Source organism: Zootoca vivipara, chromosome 9 (genome assembly GCF_965207765.1).
Source record: "Zootoca vivipara chromosome 9, rZooViv2.hap1.1, whole genome shotgun sequence".
Classification (NCBI taxonomy): domain Eukaryota; kingdom Metazoa; phylum Chordata; class Lepidosauria; order Squamata; family Lacertidae; genus Zootoca; species Zootoca vivipara.
The window spans coordinates 11,838,813-11,863,399 of NC_142592.1; the positions used below are offsets into that span (position 1 = coordinate 11,838,813).

Genomic DNA, 24,587 nt, shown 5'->3' on the forward strand with positions numbered 1-24,587 from the left:
TGCCCTCCCTCCAAATGACAGTTCTCCCACTTCCCCAGATTACAGAGGATGAATATTCCTTATTTTCAAATTGTTTTTGACATTTTTTTTCCATGATAAGCACGTTTTGGAAGTGCAAATATTCCCACTAAACTAATTCTTTAATCATAAATATTGAGGGGTAAGAAAGAGGAGCAGAAGCTACACAAACTTTATGAAATTGGAGTTTTAATAGCTAGTTCATCGAGTGAACACCCAAATGCAAGAGGCATCTATCAAACTTTCATCAAAATTGGCACTCTTATGAAACAGCCATTCAGACCTGTTCCAGTAGCTTGCAACTCATCTCCCACCTCCCCTTCTTTTCTTTTCTTTTTACTGATTCCAGACTGAAGAGCTACATCAAATCCAATGTCACTTTTCAATTTTTGTAACGGAAAGAGAGCTGTTTGTGTGTGTACACAATGGGGAGCTTTTTATGGAGAGCTATTACAACATAATCCTATGGCTTTCCAATTCAATGGGATTTACCCATCACATTGAATCAGATTTAATCCTTAGAGAACCAAATGACTTAACAACCTTGTGAGGTAGGCCACTACTTCTCTGTTTATAATTGGTGAACTGATGAGAAAGATAGAAATGACTCTCACATCCAGACATTTTTAGATCCAAGCAAACTTTTAAAATACCCAAGCTGTGTTTACAGTACTATTTTGACAGCCACAATTCATTTCAAAATGTCATGCATTATATGAATAAAAACTAAGCTAAAATGGTGGAAGAAATTATTGTGCTAAACTACTATTTTCCCTAAGATTTTTAAAAGAATAAAAACCAAGGGAAAAGTAAGAACCATGCAAGTTCTTTTCAGAGCGTATACTCTATTATAAACTAGTTCAGAGAGAGGGAATGAATTCCATGTCTAGAAGAATGACAGAAAGAAATGCTTATGTGTAGACAACCACCTGACTTTTAGAAGCTATTTGAAGGCAGCCCTGTTTAGGGAAGTTTTTAATGTTTGATATTTTATCGTGTTTTTAATATTCTGTTGGAAGCTGCCAAGAGTTGCTGGGGAAACCCAGATAGATGGGTGGGGTATAAATAATAATAATAATAATAATAATAATTGTCATCATTATTCAGCAACAGCCAAAGCATCTTAAAAGTAACATTTTATCACCAGACCACATAGCCAAAATAAAGCCTTCCTCAAGAAGCATACTGTTTGCAAGGCTTGTACAGTACTATAGTCAGGGTTTACCCTATCTGCAGTTCCCTTGGGAACGCAAAATAATAAATCACACGTCCATTTGCGGAGCGTCTTACATCATCTCTTGTTACAGAAAGGGAGATGAAAGCCGCTTCCAACTGCATGCCGCCGAGTTAAAAGGCCCTGGTCCCTGGGAGTTAACGCTCCTCTTACAAACTGCGGAACCCGGTGCACAGAATCCGGCCGGGCCAGCTCCCAGCTGAGAGTTACAACAGAAAGGCGACGGGGAGGTGGGGGTGGGGAAAGTCGCGCTGCGCCCCGAAAGCGAAAGCGAACTCCCCAGGAAGTAACCCTTTCCTCCCCGACGGGAACGAGGCGAAACAGGAAGACTCGAAAGACTCGATAGGTTTAGGCCACCTTCCCTCTTCCCAATCCTCTCCCCCGTTTCGCGGAATGGTTGCGCCCTGCACGAGATTCCCGTACAAGCCCCCCCACCCGCCCACCCCCTTTCCCGAACGTCGCCTTTTCCCCGCCCGGCCGCGACATCAACAACAGCGGGCGCCCCTCCCGCGGGCGCGCCGATGGTTCCTTCCCCTCCCCCAACGCCGCCGCCCCTCCCCTCCTGCCGAGTGGTTCCTCCCACGCCAGGCCCGGCGCCTTATCCTTTGCGAGGCCCTACCTCTCCCCGCCGGGCCCGCCTGGCTTTTCCTCCCCCCACCCCCGCCCGGGACAATGCTCGGGCCGCAAACATGGCGCCCGCCCGCCCAGCCGTGAGGTGGGTGGTGGCGCGGGGGGGTTGGCGGTTTGACGGACCGCGGGCGCTCACCTGAGGGAGCTGGCCGACCCCTCCCTTGGCTGCGAGACTCCGGGGCTAATGGCGGCTCCCTCAGCTTGCTAACGCCGAGCGGCTGTGAGGAGACTGAGGGAGGGGCCTCGTCGTCCGCGCTGTCCCGGCCGCCTTCGGGCTCCCGGTCTCCGGCTGCCGCGACGCATTCGGGGGCGGAGGGCCGGCTGCGGGTTGGTCGCGAAGGCTCCCGTGGCCGAGAACCTTCCCCTCCTCTTCCTCCTCCTCCTCCCCCCTTCGGCACAAACAATGCGGCGGCTTCACCACAGCGCTCGCGCCGGCGGGGGAGGGGAGGGAGGGAGGGAGGCGGGGGAGGAGCAGCAGCAGCAGCAGCGGGACGCGAGGGCGCCAGGCACCTCCCAGCCCCGCGGACGACGACGCGCGTTCTGGGGGCGGGGCCCCGGAGGACCCGCCCCGCCCGCGACCGTCATCGTCATCCGCCCGCCGCCAACCAATCCTCGCGACGCGCTTGGGAGCGAGGTGGGCGGGGCTGAGAGCGCGTCGGGTTTGTTAAGATCGCAGGCTGCTGCCGCGTTCAGGGATGGACGAGGTGGATGGGAACTGAGCACGAGGCCCTTTCTTGGGCGATCTTCCGCGGCATGGCGTTTTTTCCTTGCGGAGCAAGGTGCAAAGCGAAGCTTTCGTAGGATCGGTTGGCTTAGTTCTGCGGAGTCCTGACGCGTCAAGTTCTTTGCCACTCGAGATCCCACTGTATTTGGGAAGATTAAACGGGCCCAGCCCCTTAGATCTTCATCTTCTTTGATGCAGAGGACTTTAAAGCCAGAATTCGCCTCCCAACTGGGGCCCGCCTTCACTGACGTGCTTTTGGCACCCCGTGAAAGCCCACCTTTCCAAGTTTTCATGGATGCAATAATGGAATACTGAATGGTATGGGTGGTTGTTTTTTGTTGTTGTTTTTTGGTAAAATATGTAGGGATTTGTGATACATGAAATTCAAATGAACCATGGAAAGAGAAGAAGGGAAGTCATTGATAATCTTAGGGACATAACTACCTGACTTTTAGAAGACATCTGAAGGCAGCCCTGTTTAGGGAAGTTTCTAATGTTTGCTGTTTAACCTGTTTTTAATATTCTGCTGGGAGCTGCCCAGAGTGACTGGGGAAAGCCAATCAGGTGGGCGGAGTATAAATTATTATTAAATGAATATTTTAAATTTTGTAAAACAAAATTTAATAAAAAATTATATACAGAAAAAGCCCACCCCCCGGGCTTTTGAATTGGGAGGGACCCCAAGGGTCATCTGGTCCAACCCCCCCTTTCAATCTAGGAGTCTTAACCAAACCATCCACGACAGATGGCCACCCAACCTCTGCTTTAAAGCCTCCAAGGAAGGAGAGTCCACAACCTCCTGGGGAAGGCAGTTCCATGACTTAGATACATATGGAGGGCCGAAGTTTGGGGATGCCTGATATAGTGCATATATGTTCTACAGTGGTACCTCGGTTTTTGAACTTAATCAGTTCTGGAAGTCGGTTCTTAAACCAAAACAGTTCTTAAACTGGGGTGCGCTTTCCCTAATGAAGCCTCCTGCCATTGGTGCCCTCCCACTGTTCAGATTCCGTTCTTAGTACCACTATTTTGTCAGTGTGGTGCCCAAATATTCCACAGTTGTCTGTCTTTTGTATACACTATGAATTGCATATGCTTTTGTATGAATGTGGCAATATTATAATGTATCTTCTTTGTGCTTGCGTTTTTAAATATTAAATAGTCACTTTGAGACCTCTGTGACAAGTCTAGCCAGCCAGCACGGGAGAATGATGGGAGCCATAATGCAACATTACGAGGGTCACAAATCTCCACCCTGCCTTAAGACAGGGGTTGTCTCGGCATATAGCCTACCTCACAAGGTTGTTAGATATATTTATATATAAAAGAAGGAGGTGCACTATTACTATTATTATTATTTCATGTAAGCATCACTTCCCACGAGGCATGCCAAAGCTATTTACAATACACATAGTAAAAATATATTGAAAAGCATTTTTATTAAAGTTAAAACAATTATATGTATAAAAAGAATTTAAAAACCATGTACATATAAAAGTTTAAAACAACAGAAGCAAAAATATCAAATCAAATGCAGATACCAACTGAAATAAAGTTCTTCATTTAGAAGGCTTGTTGAAAAGCTGGTGTCAAAAAGACAAAGGAAACTGTCTGTTGGGGATATAATGGGAGGGAATTCCAAACTACCTGCTGTCACACTAAAGTTCCAATTCTGACATCATGCAGAATGGACTTTCTGATAGGATTGCATTCTGTAGGAGAGGGCATCTTGCAGATGCTATGGTTGATCGGGACTGTAGGGGATGAGATTACTTTTAAGAAGATTGTGACAATTTACAAGAATACAATACAAATTAAGTAATAAAAAACAAAAGCAATCAGTAGTGGGGTGATTTATATGAATTTATGATGGAATAGATTACATCTATAGCTACACCTGTAACTTGTAGATCATAGTGAAAGTACTGTACATGAAACTATTATCTTTCATTGGATGGTGAAAAAAATGCTTTTAATTATGATTATTAATAATAATAATAATATAATTTACTATTAATACTCCACCCATCTGGCTGGGTTTCCCCAGCCACTCTGGGCAGCTTCCAACAGAATTTTAAAACATTAAGTAAAAAAATTAGTTTACTACCTTGAGTCTGTCAATGGAGGGGAACATTTTTTATGGTATGCATTGTCACATGTTCTGTTAGTAACAACAACATTTGTATTCTTTATATGTTACTGAGGATATTTTCTGTTTCCACAGGCAACTTCTCTATAGTATTAGGATTTAATACTGATACATTGTTATTTGAGGGTTGCCCTTTGGCTCCTTAGATGTTGGACTCGCAATTCCCATCAGTCTCGGCCAATATTGTCAAGGATGGGTACAGCTTTGGGCAATAATATTCCGCAGGGCTCAAGGTTCCCATATCCCTATACAACAGGGGTCAGCAAACTTTTTCAGCAGGAGGCCGGTCCACTGTCCCTCAGACCTTGTGGGGGGCCAGACTATATTTTGAAAAATAATAATAATGAATGAATTCCTATGCCCCACAAATAGCCCAGAGATGCATTTTAAATAAAAGGACACATTCTAGTCATGTAAAAACATGCCGATTTCCAGACCGTCCGCAGGCCGGATTGAGAAGGCGATTGGGCCACATCCGGCCCCCTGGCCTTAGTTTGGGGACACTTCTATACAGCAAGCTGTATGGCAATAGTATGTGAGCAGCCCTGTTTATCTGCCATGTGACAAGTATCTGCATGAACCCAGGTCTCAAACTGAATTAAGTAATGCTTAGGACTGTCACACAATAAAAGAATAAAAGTGGGGAAGTAAAACTTTAGAACCCATACTAAGATGCAATCGCAACATGTGATGCAAAGACCCATACCAATCAACAATCTTAAATAAGAGTTTGGAAACAAATGGCCTGATAATTCAAATAAAAAAGAAGCTGAATTCTGTCTATATTATGTTAATTTTAGGGAATGGCCAGATGTCCTTGTTCTCAAGGGATTCTTGCAAACGTACTAAACTATTTCATTCCATTATCTGTAATTACAACATTCTAGTACTTTCAGTTATACTTTTTAAGAATTACTTTCTGTATAAAGGGTAACATTCATTGAAAGATACTCAAGTATTCAAAATGCAGCTCACACTATGTATTTCAGGCCTACATGACATAATGCATCACAACAGCCTTTAATTACAAGCCTTTTTTAAGAAGTCCTCAGCTAGTGATAAAATTATTTAAGTTAAATAAATGAATGATTCAAATCTGTCATCCCTGTTGTTTTTTTAATCTTCTTCTGACCTTCTCAAGTTCTGGACAATTTTTAAAAAAGAAAATTCTGTTTTTTCTTCCCACTCTCCATTTTGTGTGTGTTTAATAACTAGCCTGAGAGTTCTAGTTTTGCCTTATTTATTTTTTGGGAGAGAAAGGGATTTTTTTCCCCTCCCTTGACACAGAAAGGCTTACTATTTACAGTTTGAAAAGATCTGCAGTACAAATGATGGAAAATAGAGTAGATCCTAACCACATCAGTTAAGACTCGTTTCATAATGTGCTTGTTTAATATGTTTAGGTGGTGGGCTTTACCTAGTTACAGAAAATCACTGTAAAACCAAAATGAATATATACTGTATACAGAAGCTGTTTTATGAGTCATCTTGCCTAGTGTTCCCATCACAGCTTTATCTCCCTAATTTACAAAAGTTTGCTTTCAAAAACGACACCCAATTTCCACAGTCTATCTGGACCCAATTAATCAACATCTTTAAAGACTTGAGACAGTCAAAATTGCACCACACATACAACTCTCTATCCTAAAAAGATCTTTCTCACACAAAAGAGCTCTCTGATGTTTTCTCTTGGCGTAGGTCCAAAGTCATACAACTGGTCCAGCAACTAAGTGAGGTAAATTTCTGTTATGTAAGATTTTAAATATACAACAGCTGGGAAAAGTTTGGACTGAGAGTGGTGGTACTGGTAAACCTCTTACAAAATCTTTTGCATGCTAAACAGACAAATGTTGTGTCAACAAAACCCATAATCTGGTAATTGCATGGGTGAATCCAGTCTGATAGTGTGTGTATTTAGCCAGATACAAATGTCTCTTCAGGATGCTAAATATAAACAGGTATTGGTTAGTGACAGAACATGTGGTCTTGCCTGCGAGACAAAGTCTCAGATTTAACTGGTATCTCTAGCCGAAAGCTATTAAAACTAGAAAAAAAAAACCCGCACTGCTCAAAAGCTGTTGTCTGTCAAAGCAATAGGTAAAGGTAAAGGGACCCCTGACCATTAGGTCCAGTAGTGACTGACTGGGGTTCTGGCGCTCATCTCGCTTTATTGGCCGAGGGGTACAGCTTCCAGGTCATGTGGCCAGCATGACAAAGCCGCTTCTGGCGAACCAGAGCAGCACACGGAAACGCCATTTACTTTCCCGCTGTAGCGGTACCTATTTATCTACTTGCACTTTTTGGCATGCTTTCGATCTGCTAGGTGGGCAGGAGCTGGGATCGAGCAATGGGAGCTCACCCTGTCACAGGGATTTGAACCACCAACCTTCTGATCAGCAAGCTCTAGGCTCTGTGACTTAGCCCACAGCGCCACCTGCGTCCCTATTGTCAAAGCAATATGTGCTATGCTAAATGGATCAATCTGGCGCTGTGGGTTAATCCACAGAGTCTAGGGCTTGCTGATCAGAAGGTCGGCGGACAAACGCCGGCTCCCTCGGCCTATAGAGCGAGATGAGCGCCGCAACCCCAGAGTCGGACACGACTGGACCTGATGGTCAGGGGCCCTTAAATGGATCAATCTAATTTGCTTTAAGGATATTCTCCCCCCCCCCCTCCACCACCGACAGTTTAATTATCAAAATTAAACTCCTATCCCCTTACACAAGGAAAACAATGCTATAAGGGTACTCTTATGCTCATACAATAAATTCTGGAACAATACCAGTCTTTGTGCAAATCTTAACAAATTCTACTGTACATCATGTCTTCACACACATTCACAGGCTGAAGTCACACACGCAGACTAATATCCAGGAGTAAGCAAGTACAGGCATACATGTGCATAGGACAGTAGTCTTATATGAAAGATCTGTGAATCACCTTTATATGATTAATTGTAATATTTAAGATCCAAAGTGTTTCATTTCATTCTGGGTGCAAAGTATAAATTATGTATTAAACTTGCTATACCTCCATGTCAGCTCACAGAACAAGCATTGTCAAGGCGAGGGCACGCCTAATATTTATGGTGCTCAGATGCACCTTTAATAATTGGATAGCAGCAAGAGTTTGGGCAGATGTAGGCTGCAAGGTTTAAGCACCACAGGGCTTGAAAAATCTGTGTCTGCAAGAATGTCTTTCCTTTCCATTAATTCAAGATTGCATCCAGTCCTCCTTCACAACTTCTGCTTACACAGCTCTAACAGTGCCATAACACCTCAACTTACAGTGCAATTATATGCATGTCTACTCAGAAGTAAACCCAGCAAACAGCCGTTACAGAGTTTTATTTACTTCCTTCCAGCAAAGTGTGCACAGGCCTGAAAGCATTCACGACATGAACCAAGTGACCGAGAAACACAACCTACACCTTTTCAGCCCCACAACTGTCATTCAGCTGTCATGGATCACAGGCTCTGAATAAAAGCGAGAAAAGAAATCAAGCCGAGGGATTCCCTCAGGAAATTTCCCTTTTCTGGAGTTAACAACGGTAGCATAACAAGTTAACCTAAACGTCTGTAGGAAGGGCTCAGCTGACAAACTTCTGAAAAACAAAAAACAACTCCTGTTCAAAAGTGGAAATCCTGGCGCTCACGTCCCTCCCAGGACTCCGATATCTACGCAGCTGTCAAGACTGCAATCGTAAGCAAAAATTACTCGGGCAGCGAGATCTACGGTGTTGGTGCAAAGTTTCCAGTTAGAAAATTAAACCCCACCCTTCCGCCTTCGTACATAAAAGAGCTTAATGCGTTGGGATTTTCTCGCAGCACAGGAGATACGAATTACCACTGGGGGAAAGCAAGCGACAGACGGCAGCCGCGAAGCGTGAGGAAACCTAGCCAGATGAGCAGGGTATAAATAATTATTACTATTATTATACTGGGCCAGAATACATTATTTAATAATAATAACAATTATTATTAAACCCCACTATGGGCGGCTTCCCACAGAATATTAAAAACACGATAAAACATCAAACATCAAAAACTTCCGATGTGACTGGTTCCCGCACTCCACCCCCAACATCCACCGTTGCCGGCCATTTTGTCCGCCTTGGCGAGGCGCGCGTCGCTCTCCCGATGACGCGCCTCGCCGCGCGCCTGCGCTCTCCTAATGACGCGCCGCTGCCGGCCGTCGGCTCCCCTCCGGCTTGGCCCCGCCTCCCCTTCCCTCCTCCACCCGCCGCGCGCTGAGCGTGGCACATGCGCAGTGCGCGGCTTGGTCGGCCGAGCCGGGTGTATGTGTGTGTGTGAAGGGAGGGAGGGAAGGAGCGAAGGAAGGAAGGAGGGGAATCGGCGTCGTTCGGCGTCGCGGCGGCAGCGGGCGAGGCGAGACAAAGCGGCCGGGGAGGCGGGCCCGCGTCGAGTCGCTCCGCGCGGGAGAAAGACGCGCCTCGGCGGAGGAGGTGAGAAAAGGGAAGGGTTCGGCGCTCCGTGTGTGTGTGTATCAAGGTAGTCATAGATATTTGTGTGTGTGTGGGAAAGCGAAGCGCCTGTCTCCTTAGCCTCCCCACCCCCAACCCCGCGCGGACTCCTTTCGGCCGGCGAGGGACGCCTTCTGGCCCGTCGGAATCCTTCCGCTGGGACCAGGCCCACCCACCTCAGGAGAGAGACACGGCACGAGGGGGGGGCGCCTTTCAGAGGCCGACACTCCCCCCCAAAAAATAAGCGTGCGCCGGCCTTATTGTCTGTGAGGAGACCCTGAGGGGAAGAGAGAGAGAAACTCCATTCACACACTTAATTCATTCCTGGGCCTTGAGGAACAACCCCCCCCTCCCAACAGCAACGTTTTATGCCCTCCCACTCTCCCTCCCCCCCCCCAGTGCCGGATGAGGAAGGGCTTCTCTCCCCCCCCCCCCCAAGGTGCTGGGCCGCCGCGCGTCCCTTCCTGGAGCGTGGCTTTGTCTGCCCCTCGGTTCGGTTCCTCTATCAAGCCTTCCACACACACCCCTCCAGCAACAACCACCACCACCACCCGCTTTGAATCCTCCTTCCCCTGGGAAACGCCCGTGGAGTATGTCACCCCCCCACCCCAAATGTTATCAATTTGATCCATAGGGGTCTTCGGCCTCCCCACGAAAAAATATTTCAGACACACACACACGCCAAGTTGATGGGCATTGCCATTCAAATTGATGCATAGGGGTCTTCAGTTTCCCCACAAAAAGAATATTTCAGACATACTCCCACACCCTGAGTTGATGGCCATTGCCATTCAAATGCCATTCAAATTGATCCATGGAATCAATTCGTTTTTAAATGCTTTTCAGGTTTACACATTTCACTAATTTTACACTCATTTTAACATTTCAAAGCTTGGCTTCCTTCCCCCTCTTTCTGCTGTTCCTTAAATTTATTTTTAATGTTTTCTGCATATCCAAATTAACTTAATTTGCTCATTTGTTCATCTACTTTAAATATATACTCTTTAAAAGCTGCAAGTTATTACAATAATCCTGCCAGATCCATGGGATCAATTACATGGGGCGGGGCTTACCTGGCTGCCTTCCCCCAATATTTTATTCAAGTTGGCACTCACCCACACTGAACCAATGCAATAGTCCTCTTTGCTACTATGTTTTTCCTTGGGTGGGGGTTTCCCCGGACACACACTTCGTGGGTGGTCCCAGAGTGCTCTTCCTCCACCCTCCACTTACTGGAAGAGGAGGTAGGTGGGCTGACAACACACCTTTTCTGACAACAAGCTTTGCCCCGCCCACTTTGCAAGCAGTTTCTCTCCCCAACCCCCAAATGACAAATGAGGGACCCTTGTGCAGAGTCTAAGGCAAAAGGTGCTAAGCTCTATTGGGCTAATCCTTTTAGCTTCCCAGGCAGAGGGGGAGGCACTTCCAGGGATTGTTTCTACCATAGGGATGGGAAATTTAAGGCCACTTCCAGCTCTCCAGCAAATATATGCATCTGTGCAGTCATCACAGACCTAGAGCATACAGCCTGTGGTGTTGTGGTTTGAGACTGGTTTCTTAACGTCTAAGCACTTCTTCTCAAGTGTTGGTTGAGGGACCCTGTAATTTATTAAATCACCCTGATGCAGAATAATCAGAGTGTTAATAGCCATTCTGACCTTACAATTCAATCCATGGCATCTCCAGTTACAAGTATCTCAGATATCAGGGGTGGGAGAGACCTCTGCTTAAGACCTTGGAGGGTGGCTGCTTGTCAACATAGGCAGTGGATCAATGGACTGAATTAGGGGCAGCATTGCACAAGTTTTTAATGTATGCACATGCACACTAAGGGGCAATTCAACCCCCCACTTCAGCCCCCACATGGAGGTTGTCATAGACCACTTCCCAATGGCAGCTCCATGGTTTAAACATTTATTATATGTCATCCTAAATGCATGAGGTTTCTTCATGCAACATCTTGCATCCATACAACCACTAATAATTGCCTGGAGTTGTGTATGTTTCAGCCAGATCGTGGACTGCGTAACTTTTTAAATATTTGTTTGCTGTTTGGAGAGTTGTAACAAGAAAGTGTTTTGGTGTGGGGGTTTTTTTTGCAACCTTCGTGTTTCATTTAAACTTGCCCTAAGAGAAATTGAGTAGCTGAGGGAATCTTATCGATCCAGCTTGTGTTAAAAAACAACAACACTGCTGGGGGAAAAATCTTTGTTTACTAATTTCTTTCTTACTAAAGTTGTTGGTCTTAGGGATTCAAAACAAAAATCTATAATAATAGCAGTTGTGTTTGGTTTTATTTTCATCTACTGGTAGAGTTTAGCCTCGTAATAAACTTCCCAGACTTGAGTCTATGGTCTAGAACAGCGTTTCTCAACCACTGTTCCGCGGCACACTAGTGTGCCGCGAGACGCTGGCTGGTGTGCCGCGACGTGCGGCGACGAGAAAGGCGATTTGCATTGTCACGTGCCTGGCGGCCGCCAATACACATCACTAACCTGCCGGAAAGCAATATTTCTACTCCTCTTTCCCAAAGCTCAGTGCAACATCACTGACCCGCTGGAAAGCAATATTTGGCAAGTGTTTCTTACAGTCATAATTATAATATAGGGCGGCACAGAGTTAAATTTTTTAACTTTTTTAATGGTGGTGTGCCTCGTGATTTTTTTCACGGAACAAGTGTGCCGTGGCCCAAAAAAGGTTGAGAAACACTGGTCTAGAAGTCAGGTTCAACTTGTTTCCTGATCAAGCTGTGGAACTGCTTAATGATTTGGCTTGATAGAGACTAGTATAAACTGTCCCTCAAACTGAATTATTTACTGTGGTGTGAGGACTTTGGTATTTTGAACTACAAACCGTTTTCCATTTTAATCATAAATTAAAATAAAGAAGGAATAACCTGATTGTTCTCCTTTTCCTTTCTTATATGCCAGATCATTGCACTTTTGCACAGGATGCAAAGTTTGCAAGCTTGATATGCTTTGTATAATGTGTGTGAAGCATTAAAGTCTCGTTTCTTTCCATCTCATAAGTGATACTTAATTGCCTGTGTTTCTAATGTCTGTATTATGCAGATATCATGCTTTTGAATGCATATCTAATGTGCAAGTATTACAGCTCTTTTAAGTGATTTAGAAAGATGTCCAATGCCATTTTTTAAGGAAAAAAGTATAATGGCTCATATACTGGGACCTACAGCTGTTGGATTCCAACTCCCATCAATCCCAGCCAGCATCAGTGATTGGTTGGGGAGATGGAAGCTGTAGTCCAACAACATCTGGTGGCTCCTTCCTCTAATATCATAAGCAGAACCATAGAAGTCTGAAAAGCTGTCTTATGTAGGCAAACTAAGGCCCAGGGGCCAGATTCGGCCCAATCGCCCTCTAAATCTGGCCTGCCCACGGTCTGGGAATCAGTGTGTTTTTACATGAGTAGAATGTGTGCTTTTATTTAAAATGCATCTTTGGGTTATTTGTGGGGCATAGGAATGTGTTCACCCCCCCCATATAGTCTGGCCCCCCACAAGGTCTGAGGGACATTGGACCCTTGTAGTAGGAGCTGCAATTGAAATATGGCTTCCTTGCGAGTAGTCTTGGTGAGAAACTGGAATGCTGTCCTGTGGCTCATCAGTGTATATGCATCCTATGTGAGTACTTTCTTGAATCAGGCAACTTAAAAAATATTATTATTTTTAGCTTTTGGAATGCATGAAATATACAAGTAGAACAATAATTATTATATTCTTTGCTTCCATTTAAGAGTACATAGAATTGTAGCCTAAATTTGAAATGAGAAACTAGTTAATTGTAACTAAATCAAGTCCCATTTTTGCATTTCCACCCCCCCCCCAGATGTAAATCTCATTTTGTTCAATGGAGCTTTCTTGCAAATAACTGTGAAAAGGATTGTAATCTTAGCTTGACTGGTAGAGCATAAGAGCCCTTAATCTCAGGGTTGTGGGTTCGAGCCCCACATTGTGGGAAAGATTCCTGCCTTGCAGGGGGATAGACTAGATGACCCGTTTGCCCCTTCCAGCTCTACAATTCTATGATTCTGTGACTCCAGCTGGATGGAGTCCATGTTAGCAATTTCAGAATAATTACCACTACGGCCTCAGGTTTTCTATTCGGAATGATCATAACAGACCCCTTTTCCACCATGAGTAACAGCATACTAGGGTGTTGAGGAGTAACCACCCAGATTAGTGTTGCATATAGTTAGCAATTTGTTAACATTTTCAAAATAGGAACTTCAGCAGATTATCCATGTACTTAGGTCAGCCTTGTATGTAACAACTTGTCTTGTAGCCGTTGATGACCAGGAATTCAGTGCAAACAAGTTCATGTGGGCTGACAGAGGAGGAACAAATCACTTCATCCATCCCCTTTTCACCTTGCTCCTAAACCAACATGGAAATTAATTTGCAGGGTAGTAGCACAATCCTGTGCATGTCTAGTCAGAAATAAGTCATTTTTGAGTTCAATAGGCCTTACTTCTAGGTAAACTTATATAGGATTGCACCCTAACATTTGTGTACTAATTTGCAAGGCCGACATATGTTGATAGAAAAAGTCAGTTGTAAACGACTGAAAGCTCCTTCATCCATTGCCTCATAGACTTATCCTAAAACCCTGGGTAATGTTATATTTGTGGTGGGCTTACTCTCCTTTAATTTACAGAGACCACAGACTGAAAAAATGTTGATTTAAAAAAATAATAATTTTGCATTGTTATATATTTAGCACCTTCACCATCTCATCTACTCAAATTTATTATTTTAATCTTCCAGTAGTTTCTATTTACATCCCTGTAATTTTTGCAGAACAGGATAGTGTAGGCCACTTCTTCTTCTTCTTTGGTGATCACTCACAGCCGAGGAAGATTGTCTTCCATGAACACGGTCTTAACAGTGAGTCCTTAAGTGACTGTAGAGGCCAATTCTGGATCCACATGTCCTTCCATAGTGGGGACATAGGTTTCCGGGTGGGAGTTGATCGCGGTGAGGGTTTGCCAAGCGTGCCTTCCTCTTAGCGTGTTTCTCTCTTTCCTCCTGAGTTCAAGTGTCTTCAAAGTCCATGACACCTTTCGTAAAGGCTGTTCTCCAATTGGAGCGCTCACAGGCCAGTGTTTCCCTTTTGTCAGTGTTTATACAACATTTTTAAAGATTTGCCTTGAGAGAGTCTTTGAACCACACCCATAGTAGTTATATGGGTTGCTTTTCAGATTGGCTTTGAATATACGTACAGTCATACCTCGGGTTGAGTACGCTGCAGGTTGTGTACTTGCAGACCCGGAAGTGTTTACTTCTGGGTTCTGCCGCGCGTGCATGCGCAGAAGTGTTCTGCATGTGCAGAAGCGTTCCACATGCACTGAAGCGCCACTTGGGTTGAGTCTTTTCGGGGTGCAAACGGCACCCTGGAAAGGATTGGGTACTCAACCCGAGGTACCACTGTACTTGTGTTTGAAATTTGGAAGTGCAATATTTGTTGATGACAAAAATATCCTGACCAATTTAGAAACTATGAACTATGGGATGACATATAGCCTCCAGTATATATGTTCTTTTCCTGTCCATCTTTACAAAAATAATAATAAATACAAAAATTGCTGGAACAGTCTCTGGTTTCCAGTTGTGTACCTGTTTCCATTCTGGATCTATGCAACTCCATGCTTCATTGTGTTAATTTATAAATGATCTTTTAAACATTGCATATTGTCACAAAACGGGACAGTTGTTGTGTGTTGTTATATTTGTCTGATATCCAATTAGTCATATTTGGAGTAAACTCATTTGAATCAATGCATTTACATTTTAAGTGACTTGACATGGCAGTGGTGAAGGATGCATATTAAAAATTACAAAAATAAGATGTGAATGAGGTTTGATGTACTAGAAGTGACTATATGCAGAAAAGTGGGTATCTTTTGTACACTTGGGTCAAAAACAAAGGGCATGGATTAAGGTCTCTTCTTTTCATTCTCCCTCTGTCCTTCTCCTCCAGATGTGGAGATTGTCTCTGAAATGAAGCCAGGGAAGACAATAGGCCAAATAGGTGAGTGCCCTGTAAAACATATTTATTTTCATTGACTTGCTACATTTTCCATGTGAAATTATTATTATTTCAAAAAATATGTATCCAGCCTTCCCATATGTGCAGCTCTCAAAGCAGATAATGCTGATAAAAACAAGTAATAATACATAGTATCATTAGAAATAAAACTTCCAACAGCATCATTCAATTACAAAAGCAGCAAAACTGGAAACAAATCCCAGTAAGAGAACCAAGCTGCCTATCACCACAGAGGACAAAGGCATGTGGAAATAAGTGTTTAGTCTGGTTTCTAAAGGCAGGGAGGAAGAACAGTGGCTGGATATTCTGAGGTGAAGAATTTCATAAACTAGGTGTCATCACTGTGGGTGCTTTTCTTATGTATCCACCTGCTGTTCTTCAAGAAATAGTGGGAAATAGAGCAGGGGCTCTAAAAAAATGTGGGTGGGTTCATAGGGGTAGAGATGGTCTTAAAATATCCAGTGCCTAAAGTATTTTAAAAAAAATCAAAGCCAGCATTTTAAAATGGACTTGAGCAGATTGAGATCAAGTGAAGAATGATGTAATCAAAACATTGAGTTGCTAGCAGGCTGCTTTAAATCCTTTTGTCAAATTTTCCGTGAAAGTTAATTATCTGAATAAGTAGCAATGGAAGTGAAACTGCTGTACTACTAATAATTTAGCATGGTTCTTCAAGAATTTTTGGTGTGCCAGTGTTGCAACGATACTTTGACGTCCAACTATATTAGGTGGATTCTAAATGCTTCACCATTTCCGTTGGAGCTTCTTTCTTAACTTGAAGGTGATTCAATTGCTCAGTTTTTGAATTCAAGTAATTGCTAATAATCTGAGTGATACATAGTTCAGACTCTGCAATCAATCATGACTTGTTGTGAGGAAAGTGCATTACAATAGACCTCTGTGTTCCCTTCTTCCTTTACCTGTACCAGGGGTGGGGTGGGGAATTTTAATACTTCAGGTGCAATTTTCATGTTTTGTTCAATTAAGCAGGAAGTTTCAAAGTTTTGAACCTCATTCACTGCATATGAAGGAAGAGGTTTGTTATTAGGTCTGAATTGGGTCATACTATCATTACTAAGAGAATGATGCCTGGATTAAAAAAATTATTAAACATACTCAAAAATAGTTAATGCAGAATAATGAGGAAAATATAAAATGAGTGTTATTTGTCTTTGTACAGGGTTTCAGAGAATGCAGACATCTTTCTTCAATAAATCAAAGAAACTGAAAAATTCCAAAGTTTGTTTATCCACATGGGCTTAATGAGAAGGATGAAGCCTACAAGATAGGTGAAAAATTACATAATGCACCAAACATTTTCAGATTACTACAAATTTGGGAGGTAAATTGAAACTTTTGTTTCAAAAAAAGGGGATGCATTTAGAAAATTGCAATTTAGAGGTTTTTGTTGGTCTTATCTTTTGTTGGTCTCTTGCTTGTTGAGGGGAAGGAATTCTGCACAGTTTCCTCCTTTCGTAGTAAGTGCCTGCCTGCTCTGAGCCAGCACTCTACTCTTTATGAATGCTAAAATCTATGGGAGTCAGCATTGTGAGAAAGTAGATTAAATGAAATATAAGAAGCTAGGGATTTTGGCTTAAATGTAACATGATTTATGCTAGAAAGCAGACTGACTTAGCAAAAAAATCTTGAAGGTGGGGACTGTTCAGTTGCAATGTATGGGTAGTCTGGTGTTTCCATGTGCTCCTGTCTCTAAATTGTCCTGTAGGGTATTTATGGATAGCTCTGCACTTTTCCCAATAATAAGTAAAATGTAGACTTTACAAGTATCATTGTTTGGAGTGGTTGAGAGTAGAATTGAACAACTCCCGGATTTATCACAACAATTAAGTAATGGAACCTTCTTTAAAGAACATGCATATTTTACCAGCTCTGCTATTCATAACTTCAAACTATGTATGAAAAAAAGGAATATCAAGGGGAAACAGCCCTCTTAATTAAATATTTTCATTCTTGGCTGATATCTCAATGAAAACAAACTTAAAAGAGGGAAGATTTGATAGGAACTTATCTGTTTTGTCAATTTAGCCTCACAGACAATTGGTGAATGTTTTGTGGCTAATAAAAACCTCATTAAATGTTGTTATTAAGCATTTTGATTATAAGATCTAATGCCTACTCATTTCAGTCAATATTGAAATTAACACTTGGGTCAGTATAAATGTCATTCCTTTTTTATAGTTGCTATGGACTAGTATATATGGTAGTATATTGGGACGCGGGTGGCACTGTGGGTTAAACCACAGAGCCTAGGGCTTGCCGATCAGAAGGTCGGCAGTTTGAATCCTCGCAACAGGGTGAGCTCCCGTTGCTCGGTCCCAGCTCCTGCCAACCTAGCAGTTCGAAAGCACGTCAAAGTGCAAGTAGATAAATAGGTACCACGTTTCCGTGTGCTGCTCTGGTTCGCCAGAAGCGGCTTTGTCATGCTGGCCACATGACCTGGAAGTTGTACGCCGGCTCCCTCGGCCAATAATGCGAGATGAGTGCCACAACCCCAGAGTTGGTCACAACTGGACCTAATGGTCAGGGGTCCCTTTACCTTTTTATGGACTAGTAGCAATGGAATACACTCCCATGAGTGATAGTTTCGGTACGGAAATTACAGACTGTTTTCATATTAAATGTATAAAAATTCTGGAATCTTTGAGAGATGCAGTTTAAAAAAACCCACAGAGTAGACCACAGTCCAAAGACATATCCTACCTACAGCTTTAGGGTTAAGCTTGTGGAACTAGACTAAAATACATGAACAGTTCCCCCCTTCCTGTGGTACTTATCCTCTTTTGTTTCCTGTTTGTTTGCCTTATTTTATTAGAATAAACCAAGTTGCTATGTTAGTGTCCATGTCTCTGCTTAGCTAGGGAGAATCCTGAGTATTATAGCAGAGAAATTAGGGAAACTGTAAACTAGATGGCCAATGTAGTCTCGGCACCAAATTAACATGCCGTGTCCATTCGCACACACGCCTCCCTCAAAAACCTACTAAAGGGGAAGCAGGAGTTGGGGCTGTTTCCATCACCTTAAATTATGGAGTGAGAGCAACGGCGGAAGTCATGAAAGTGGGAATGGTAGCATAACTTAGCAGCCAGCTTTCTGTAACTTAGACTGATCAATTTTTAACTCCTGGGACTGTACAAAGGCAAATTTACTGAATCTCAAATGATCTGTGCCTGAAAGGGAGAATGCTTGGAAATCCTATGTATTCATCTTTGTGCCCTACTTCCTTGTCCCCTACTGAAGAAGGGGAAGATATATGTAACAAAAAAATAAACAAATTTTGGATGGGAGAGAAGTGGGAAATAGATTGATTATCTGTACAGCAACCACAAAGTGACTCTACCTATTTCTCCATTCCTTCCCACAGACAAAAAAATAAGATAATGGTGTAAATGCCTGGTGCATTCCCTTTGTTCAGCTTATATGTAGATTTTTCAAAGAGTTTATCTGACATCTGTATGTCATAAGCCTAGTCTGCTCACTTATCATGGTTTTGAGTTATGTGTTGAATAATAGTTGTCGCTTATTTTTTCTACAACATTTAAGCTTAGCTAGTTTTCAGTAGAGCTGGTTAATTGAGTGACAGACAAATAATGGCTGGGACGAAAATAAAAGTGTGACTAAGGTGTTTTTCACCTTTCTTTCTCAAAGTTTCCATATATAATGTATGCCAAAATGCTTTTGAACAGGACGGTACCTGCACAGACAGCTTGCGAAATGTTAAAGAGTGCTCACCAAAAAGGCAGGGTTGATAACGGTTCATATCTGATATGATTAAGCTCTTGGATACATCTAAACTAGCTGTTTGGGTTCTGGCTGTCACATATACTTTCTGCAAATTTATTTTCAGATATACTCTGCATATAGACATTTTGTGGAATTAAGTTTCTTCTGAAATGTGTGTGTGTGCTCTTTTCTCTTAATTTATAAGAACAGTGATGTTTAATGGCAAAACGTGGAGGTAAAGTAATGATTCATTTTAGGCATATGAAGTAAGCTCAGTTGAATTGATTCAGTTACCCATTTTCTTTTTTATTTTCTTTTTTCTAGATGATGTGAGCGGATTGAAATTTGAAAAGAATATATACTTTTTAGAGGAAGAAACTCAACATGATTCTAATTATCCTCTCTTCAGGTTTTTCCCCATAACATGAAACATTTTGCAGCATCGCTCATCAAAAATAATACATGACCTGGAAATCTCAAGATCCTGGGGAGAAATGAGATTATGTGCATTAAACCACATGCTCTTTCATAAGTTTGTGTAATATACATTTCTTATCAAACTACAAATACAAACTTATGTTTCACATCCATCCTTTCGTATGACTTAAGAGATACAATTTAAACCCAATTCTAAGTATTCACTAAGTTATGAAGAAGAAGCAGAAATAACTGAGGTCCATCATGGATACAAATAGGTCAGATTCTCCACAAATTGATGATAATTTTATGATCGATAAAATCAACAGTTTAAAAGTGGAACCAGAAGATGATAGTAATTTTGCTTTAGAAACAATAGATATAAAAACCGAACAAGAGGACTTGAGACAGACAGATAGCAGTGATGAACAAGACGATAGAGAAAAGAATTTCATCCATAACAATTCAGGCAAATATATCTCTGCAGAAAATGAAGATGATTATGGATCTCTGTTTTCCCAGTACAGCAGCACCCTTTATGATGTAGCAATGGAAGCTGTCACACAGAGCCTTCTTTCAAGCAGAAATATAAGCTCCAGAAAAAAGTCTCCTGCTTGGAACCATTTCTTCATATCTCCTAGAGACAGCACTAAAGCAATATGTATGTACTGTATGAAAGAATTTAGCAGGGGCAAAAATGAAAAAGACCTAAGTACAAGTTGTCTCATGAGGCATGTGAGGAGAGCTCATCCCACTGTGCTCATTCAGGAAAATGGAAATATGGCGTCTATCTCTTCCTTTTCTCCACCTACATTATTAATCCCACCACAGCCTACCGATGTTGGAGATTTAACTAGTGTGCTAGCCCCCATAAAATTAGTTAGGAAAACTGTTTCCAAGATTCCATCCCCAGATCAAATAACTGAGGAATCTGTTCCTGTAGTTTCTACTGAAGAGATGCCTTCAGACATGTCACATCCTGAAAAGAGCAATAAAGAGGGCAGTGGTGGATTGTGTCAACCCTTTCCCAGCAACCAATGTGAAGAAACGGTGGAAAATGCAGCAGAGAAAACGGTCCAGGTTCCTAAGAGTACATCTGGGTCCAGAAGAAGGTCTGCTGTCTGGAAACATTTCTATTTGTCTCCTTTAGATAATTCAAAAGCTGTTTGCATCCACTGTATGAATGAATTCAGTAGAGGAAAGAATGGGAAAGATCTTGGAACCAGTTGCTTAATACGACACATGTGGAGAGCCCATCGTTCTATTGTTCTACAAGAGAATGGAGGTGGTTCAAGCATACCCCCTCTGTACTCTGCTTCTCCAACTTTGTTGCAACCCATACTGCCTTCAGATGGAGATCCAAACTCTGGGTCATCTCCTGCAAAAGTAGCTAAAGAACCAACATCTATATCGTCTTCTCCGGACAGAATGGCAGAAGAAAACAATTCTTCTCTTCTTTTGGGGGATACACTTATGGAGGACTCCTCGTTGTTGTCGTCATCTGAAGATATAGGTGAAGCTTCTTTAGTTTCTTCCCCTGAAAAAAGCCCTTTGATATTTGAACACGGCTCTGTTTTTCATCAGAATAAACGAATGATGCGAAAGCTGAAGTCGGAGGTATGGCATCATTTTTCTTCGTCTCCAGGTGACAGTCTAAAGGTTGTGTGTAGACACTGCAATTGCATTATAAATCGCGGGAAAAGGGGTGATGTAGGCACAAGTTGTTTGACGAGACATTTATACAGACGTCACCCTGAAGTCGTTGGGATCCAGAAGAGCTTTATAGATGTGAGTTTAGCAAATTCTCCTTATGCTACCTTGGCTTCTGCAGAATGTTCATCGTCAAAATTGACTGAGTTACCCACAATGGTTTCTAATGAGAAACAAGTCATATTTCCTGTCAGTAGCAAAAAGACCTCAAAACTGTGGAATCATTTTTCAATTTGTTCTGCTGATTCAACTAAAGTAATATGTATGCACTGTGGACGTACAATAAGTCGAGGGAAAAAGCCAACCAATCTAGGTACAAGTTGCCTTTTAAGACATTTACAACGGTTTCATAACAATGTCCTAAAACCAGATGCCTCCGAGCCAGTATTGTCCTCTTCTGCAAATAGTCACGTGCCACTGAGCACAGATCTGTTGGGGTCATCATCTTTCGATGAAACCAATGACAAGTTTTCTGACACTCACCCTGTTGCCAAAAAAATCACCAGTCTTGTAGCAGAAATGATTGCACTTGACCTTCAGCCATATTCTTTTGTAGACAATATTGGCTTTAATCGATTGCTTGAATTCTTGCAGCCTCAGTATTCGTTGCCTTCGCCATCTTATTTTTCTCGTACTGCAATTCCTGATATGTATGATAGCGTAAAAGAAATAATCGTTTCACATCTGAAAGAAGCTGAAAGCGGAGTAGTCCATTTTACATCGGGAATATGGATGAGCAACCAGACCCGAGAATATCTTACCCTTACTGCTCATTGGGTAACGTTTGAGTCTAGGGTTCGGCCGCAGTGTGAAGATTACCATTGCTCCGCTCTTTTAAATGTATCGCAGATTGATTGCGACTACAACGGCATCAGCATTCAGAAGCAGCTAGAATATTGGTGGGAGGCCTGGATTGCATCGATTGGGCTTCAGGTTGGGATTACTGTTACAGATAATCAGACTATAGGAAAGACTTTAAACGAAGGGGAGCATTCAAGTGTGCAGTGCTTTGGTCACACGGTTAACCTCATAGTAACCGAAGCTATTAAAAGCCAGAGAATGGTTCAGAACCTGCTTAGTATTGCAAGAAAGATCTGTGAACGGGTTCATCGGTCAGCGAAAGCAAGGGAGAAACTGGCAGATCTGCAGAAGGAGTATCACTTGCCACAGCACCAGCTGATCCAAGACGTTCCGTCAAAGTGGAACACATCCTTCCATATGCTTGAACGCCTAATTGAACAGAAAAGAGCAATTGATGAAATGTCTGTAGAGTGCAGCTTCAGGGAGTTAATAAGCTGTGATCAGTGGAAAGTAATGCAGTCTGTCTGTCACGCACTTAAACCGTTTGAAGTGGCAAGCCGAGAGATGAGTACACACATGTCCACTCTAAGTCAAGTAATTCCAATGATTCATATACTCAACCGGAAAATTGAGCTGCTGTTTGAAGAAACGATGGGCATCGATACCATGCTAAAGTCCTTAAAGGAAGCTATGGTGAGTAGACTGTCCTCCACACTTCATGATCCACGGTATATTTTTGCTACACTTTTGGACCCTCGTTATAAAGCTTCCTTATTCACCGAAGAGGAGGCGGAGCAGTATAAACAGGACTTAATCAGGGAGCTGGAAATACTAAACGCTACCTCAGAGGATGAGAAACCCGTTTCCAATGGCTGTGGTACAGGTTCATCATCTAAAAACTCTTACGGGGACAGTAATCTTTGGTCGCTTATGGAAGACATGAAAAAAGCAAAAGCTCCAAAAGAAAAGGCCAAGTTGCCAGAAGAGATGGTGCTTTTGTACTTAGAGGAAGAAGTACTTGAGCATAACTGTGATCCCCTAACTTACTGGAACTTTAAGAAATCATCTTGGCCAGTACTGTCGAAGTTAGCAGTTCGATTCCTCGGTTGTCCTCCAAGCATTGTCCCATCCGAGAGATTGTTCAGTACATCCAATGAAAACATCAGCTTTAGTCAGTCAAGGCTAGCAATGGAACACTTTGAGAAACTTATATTTTTGAAAGTAAATCTTCCTTTGATATACTTCCAGTATTGAACAAGCTGCCAGTCTAAAAAAAATTGTTGCTCACTGGGTAATTACTGTATTTGTAACTTGGATTGTTAAATTGCTCCAGAAGGGGCCATGTATGACATCTTAATCAGTGACTGTAGTTCCAAATTCTAGTTTTATTTTTAAGCTTTCTATATGTCTACATGTGCCTTATTAATAGTCCTTCAGGCCAGATATTGTATATATGTGTGTGTGTTTTTTAGTTCACATTAGAATTTAGACATGTCTTTGTCATGATAATACATAATTATGTTGGTTTTAATTGAGAATTGTAAATGAAGTTTTAAAACAGTTTTAATAGAATGGCAAAGAAAGAGATGTAAACAGTTCTATTATGTAGTTTTTTATTCAATTATGTAAAAACCATAAACCAGGTACTGTATATTAGTTGAAATTTGCTTTAATTACACAAAACATTTTGTAGCTGTCAGAAGAAAGCTGTACATAAAGGTGGAATTGAAGCCATCTTTCTATTTAGCAGGTTTTAACTGCAGGCCTAATGTACTTAAAGGGTAATGATGATATTCAAGTGTGATGTATGTGTACTAAGGGCGGCTATTGAATTAGTATTTGACTAAATTAAATTTAGAGGTATTACAGAACATGAGTTATACAGTAATCTATAATCTTGCCATTCAGTGGTCCCTATTCAGGTTTTTTTTTACACTGTAACTGAATTAGAGCTTGAGTATTTATAAGGTCTTTGGGATGTTTATTTTCAATTTTTTTTCCAATTAATGTTTGTTATTTAATACAGTTTATTGAAAGGTAAAATATAAAGAGTAGGTATTATGCTAAAGCCTTTTAAAATTGAGTGCAACAAGACATTCGATATTTCTTGGTGTAAAAATTAAGTCTTGGTTTCCCATGTAATTGAAAAATGTGCATGACATCCTCTTGCATTCCTGTTAAAAGAATATGATTCTCTATTAATATAACCCTTACAGTTTGGTGCCCTGCCTAGAATATTATATAGTAGATCTGACCCATAATTGACAGTGTCCATCAGGCAAATAAAATATTGTAGAACCCTTTAAACCTCTGAGGTCAGAATAGCCAGCATTTTAATTGTAAACTGTATGGTCTCAACTTTTTTTTTAATATTAAGATTTGTCTCCCCATTTTTTGTGCATTGATGAAATTCTTTAGGGGAAATGAATTGATTATGACCTTTAGGAAAGATGTAGTTTTGTTAAAATACTGTACCTCTGCCTAATTTTTGCATTTACTATGTTTTAGTGTATTTATAAATGGTGAACTCAGTTTCTGAAATTAAACCTCTTATTTGCAATTTTTAGAGTGAATTGAATTACCCTATTTTCTCTTTAGAGTGCAGTGAGGAT

At 41.9% G+C, this 24,587-nt stretch overlaps 2 protein-coding genes across 7 annotated transcripts in view; one reads left to right on the forward strand and one right to left on the reverse strand.

The window, feature by feature from the left end:
* Window positions 1-2,452, reverse strand: part of BRD1 (bromodomain containing 1) — a 38,825-nt gene extending 36,373 nt beyond the window's left edge. For 3 of the 4 annotated variants that reach the window (XM_035127067.3, XM_035127066.3, XM_035127068.3), the window contains exon 1: window positions 2,019-2,452. The gene's annotated coding sequence lies outside the window, so the exon portion shown is untranslated. The remainder of the gene's footprint in view (window positions 1-2,018) is intronic. The other variant, XM_035127065.3, reaches the window with a different exon arrangement.
* Window positions 2,453-9,021: 6,569 nt separating this feature from the next.
* Window positions 9,022-24,535, forward strand: ZBED4 (zinc finger BED-type containing 4). Of its 3 annotated transcripts, none has more exons than XM_035128117.3 (4): window positions 9,022-9,220; window positions 15,238-15,288; window positions 16,487-16,648; window positions 19,372-24,535. In XM_035128117.3, the coding sequence occupies exon 4, from the start codon at window positions 19,729-19,731 to the stop codon at window positions 23,227-23,229; it is 3,501 nt and encodes a 1,166-aa protein (XP_034984008.2). In that variant the 5' UTR covers window positions 9,022-9,220; window positions 15,238-15,288; window positions 16,487-16,648; window positions 19,372-19,728; the 3' UTR covers window positions 23,230-24,535. The 3 variants fall into 3 exon arrangements, with proteins under 3 accessions (XP_034984008.2, XP_034984009.2, XP_088508226.1); XM_035128118.3 differs by having other exon boundaries at window positions 16,487-16,595; XM_088652100.1 differs by having other exon boundaries at window positions 9,200-9,266.
* The last annotated feature ends 52 nt before the right edge of the window (window positions 24,536-24,587 follow it).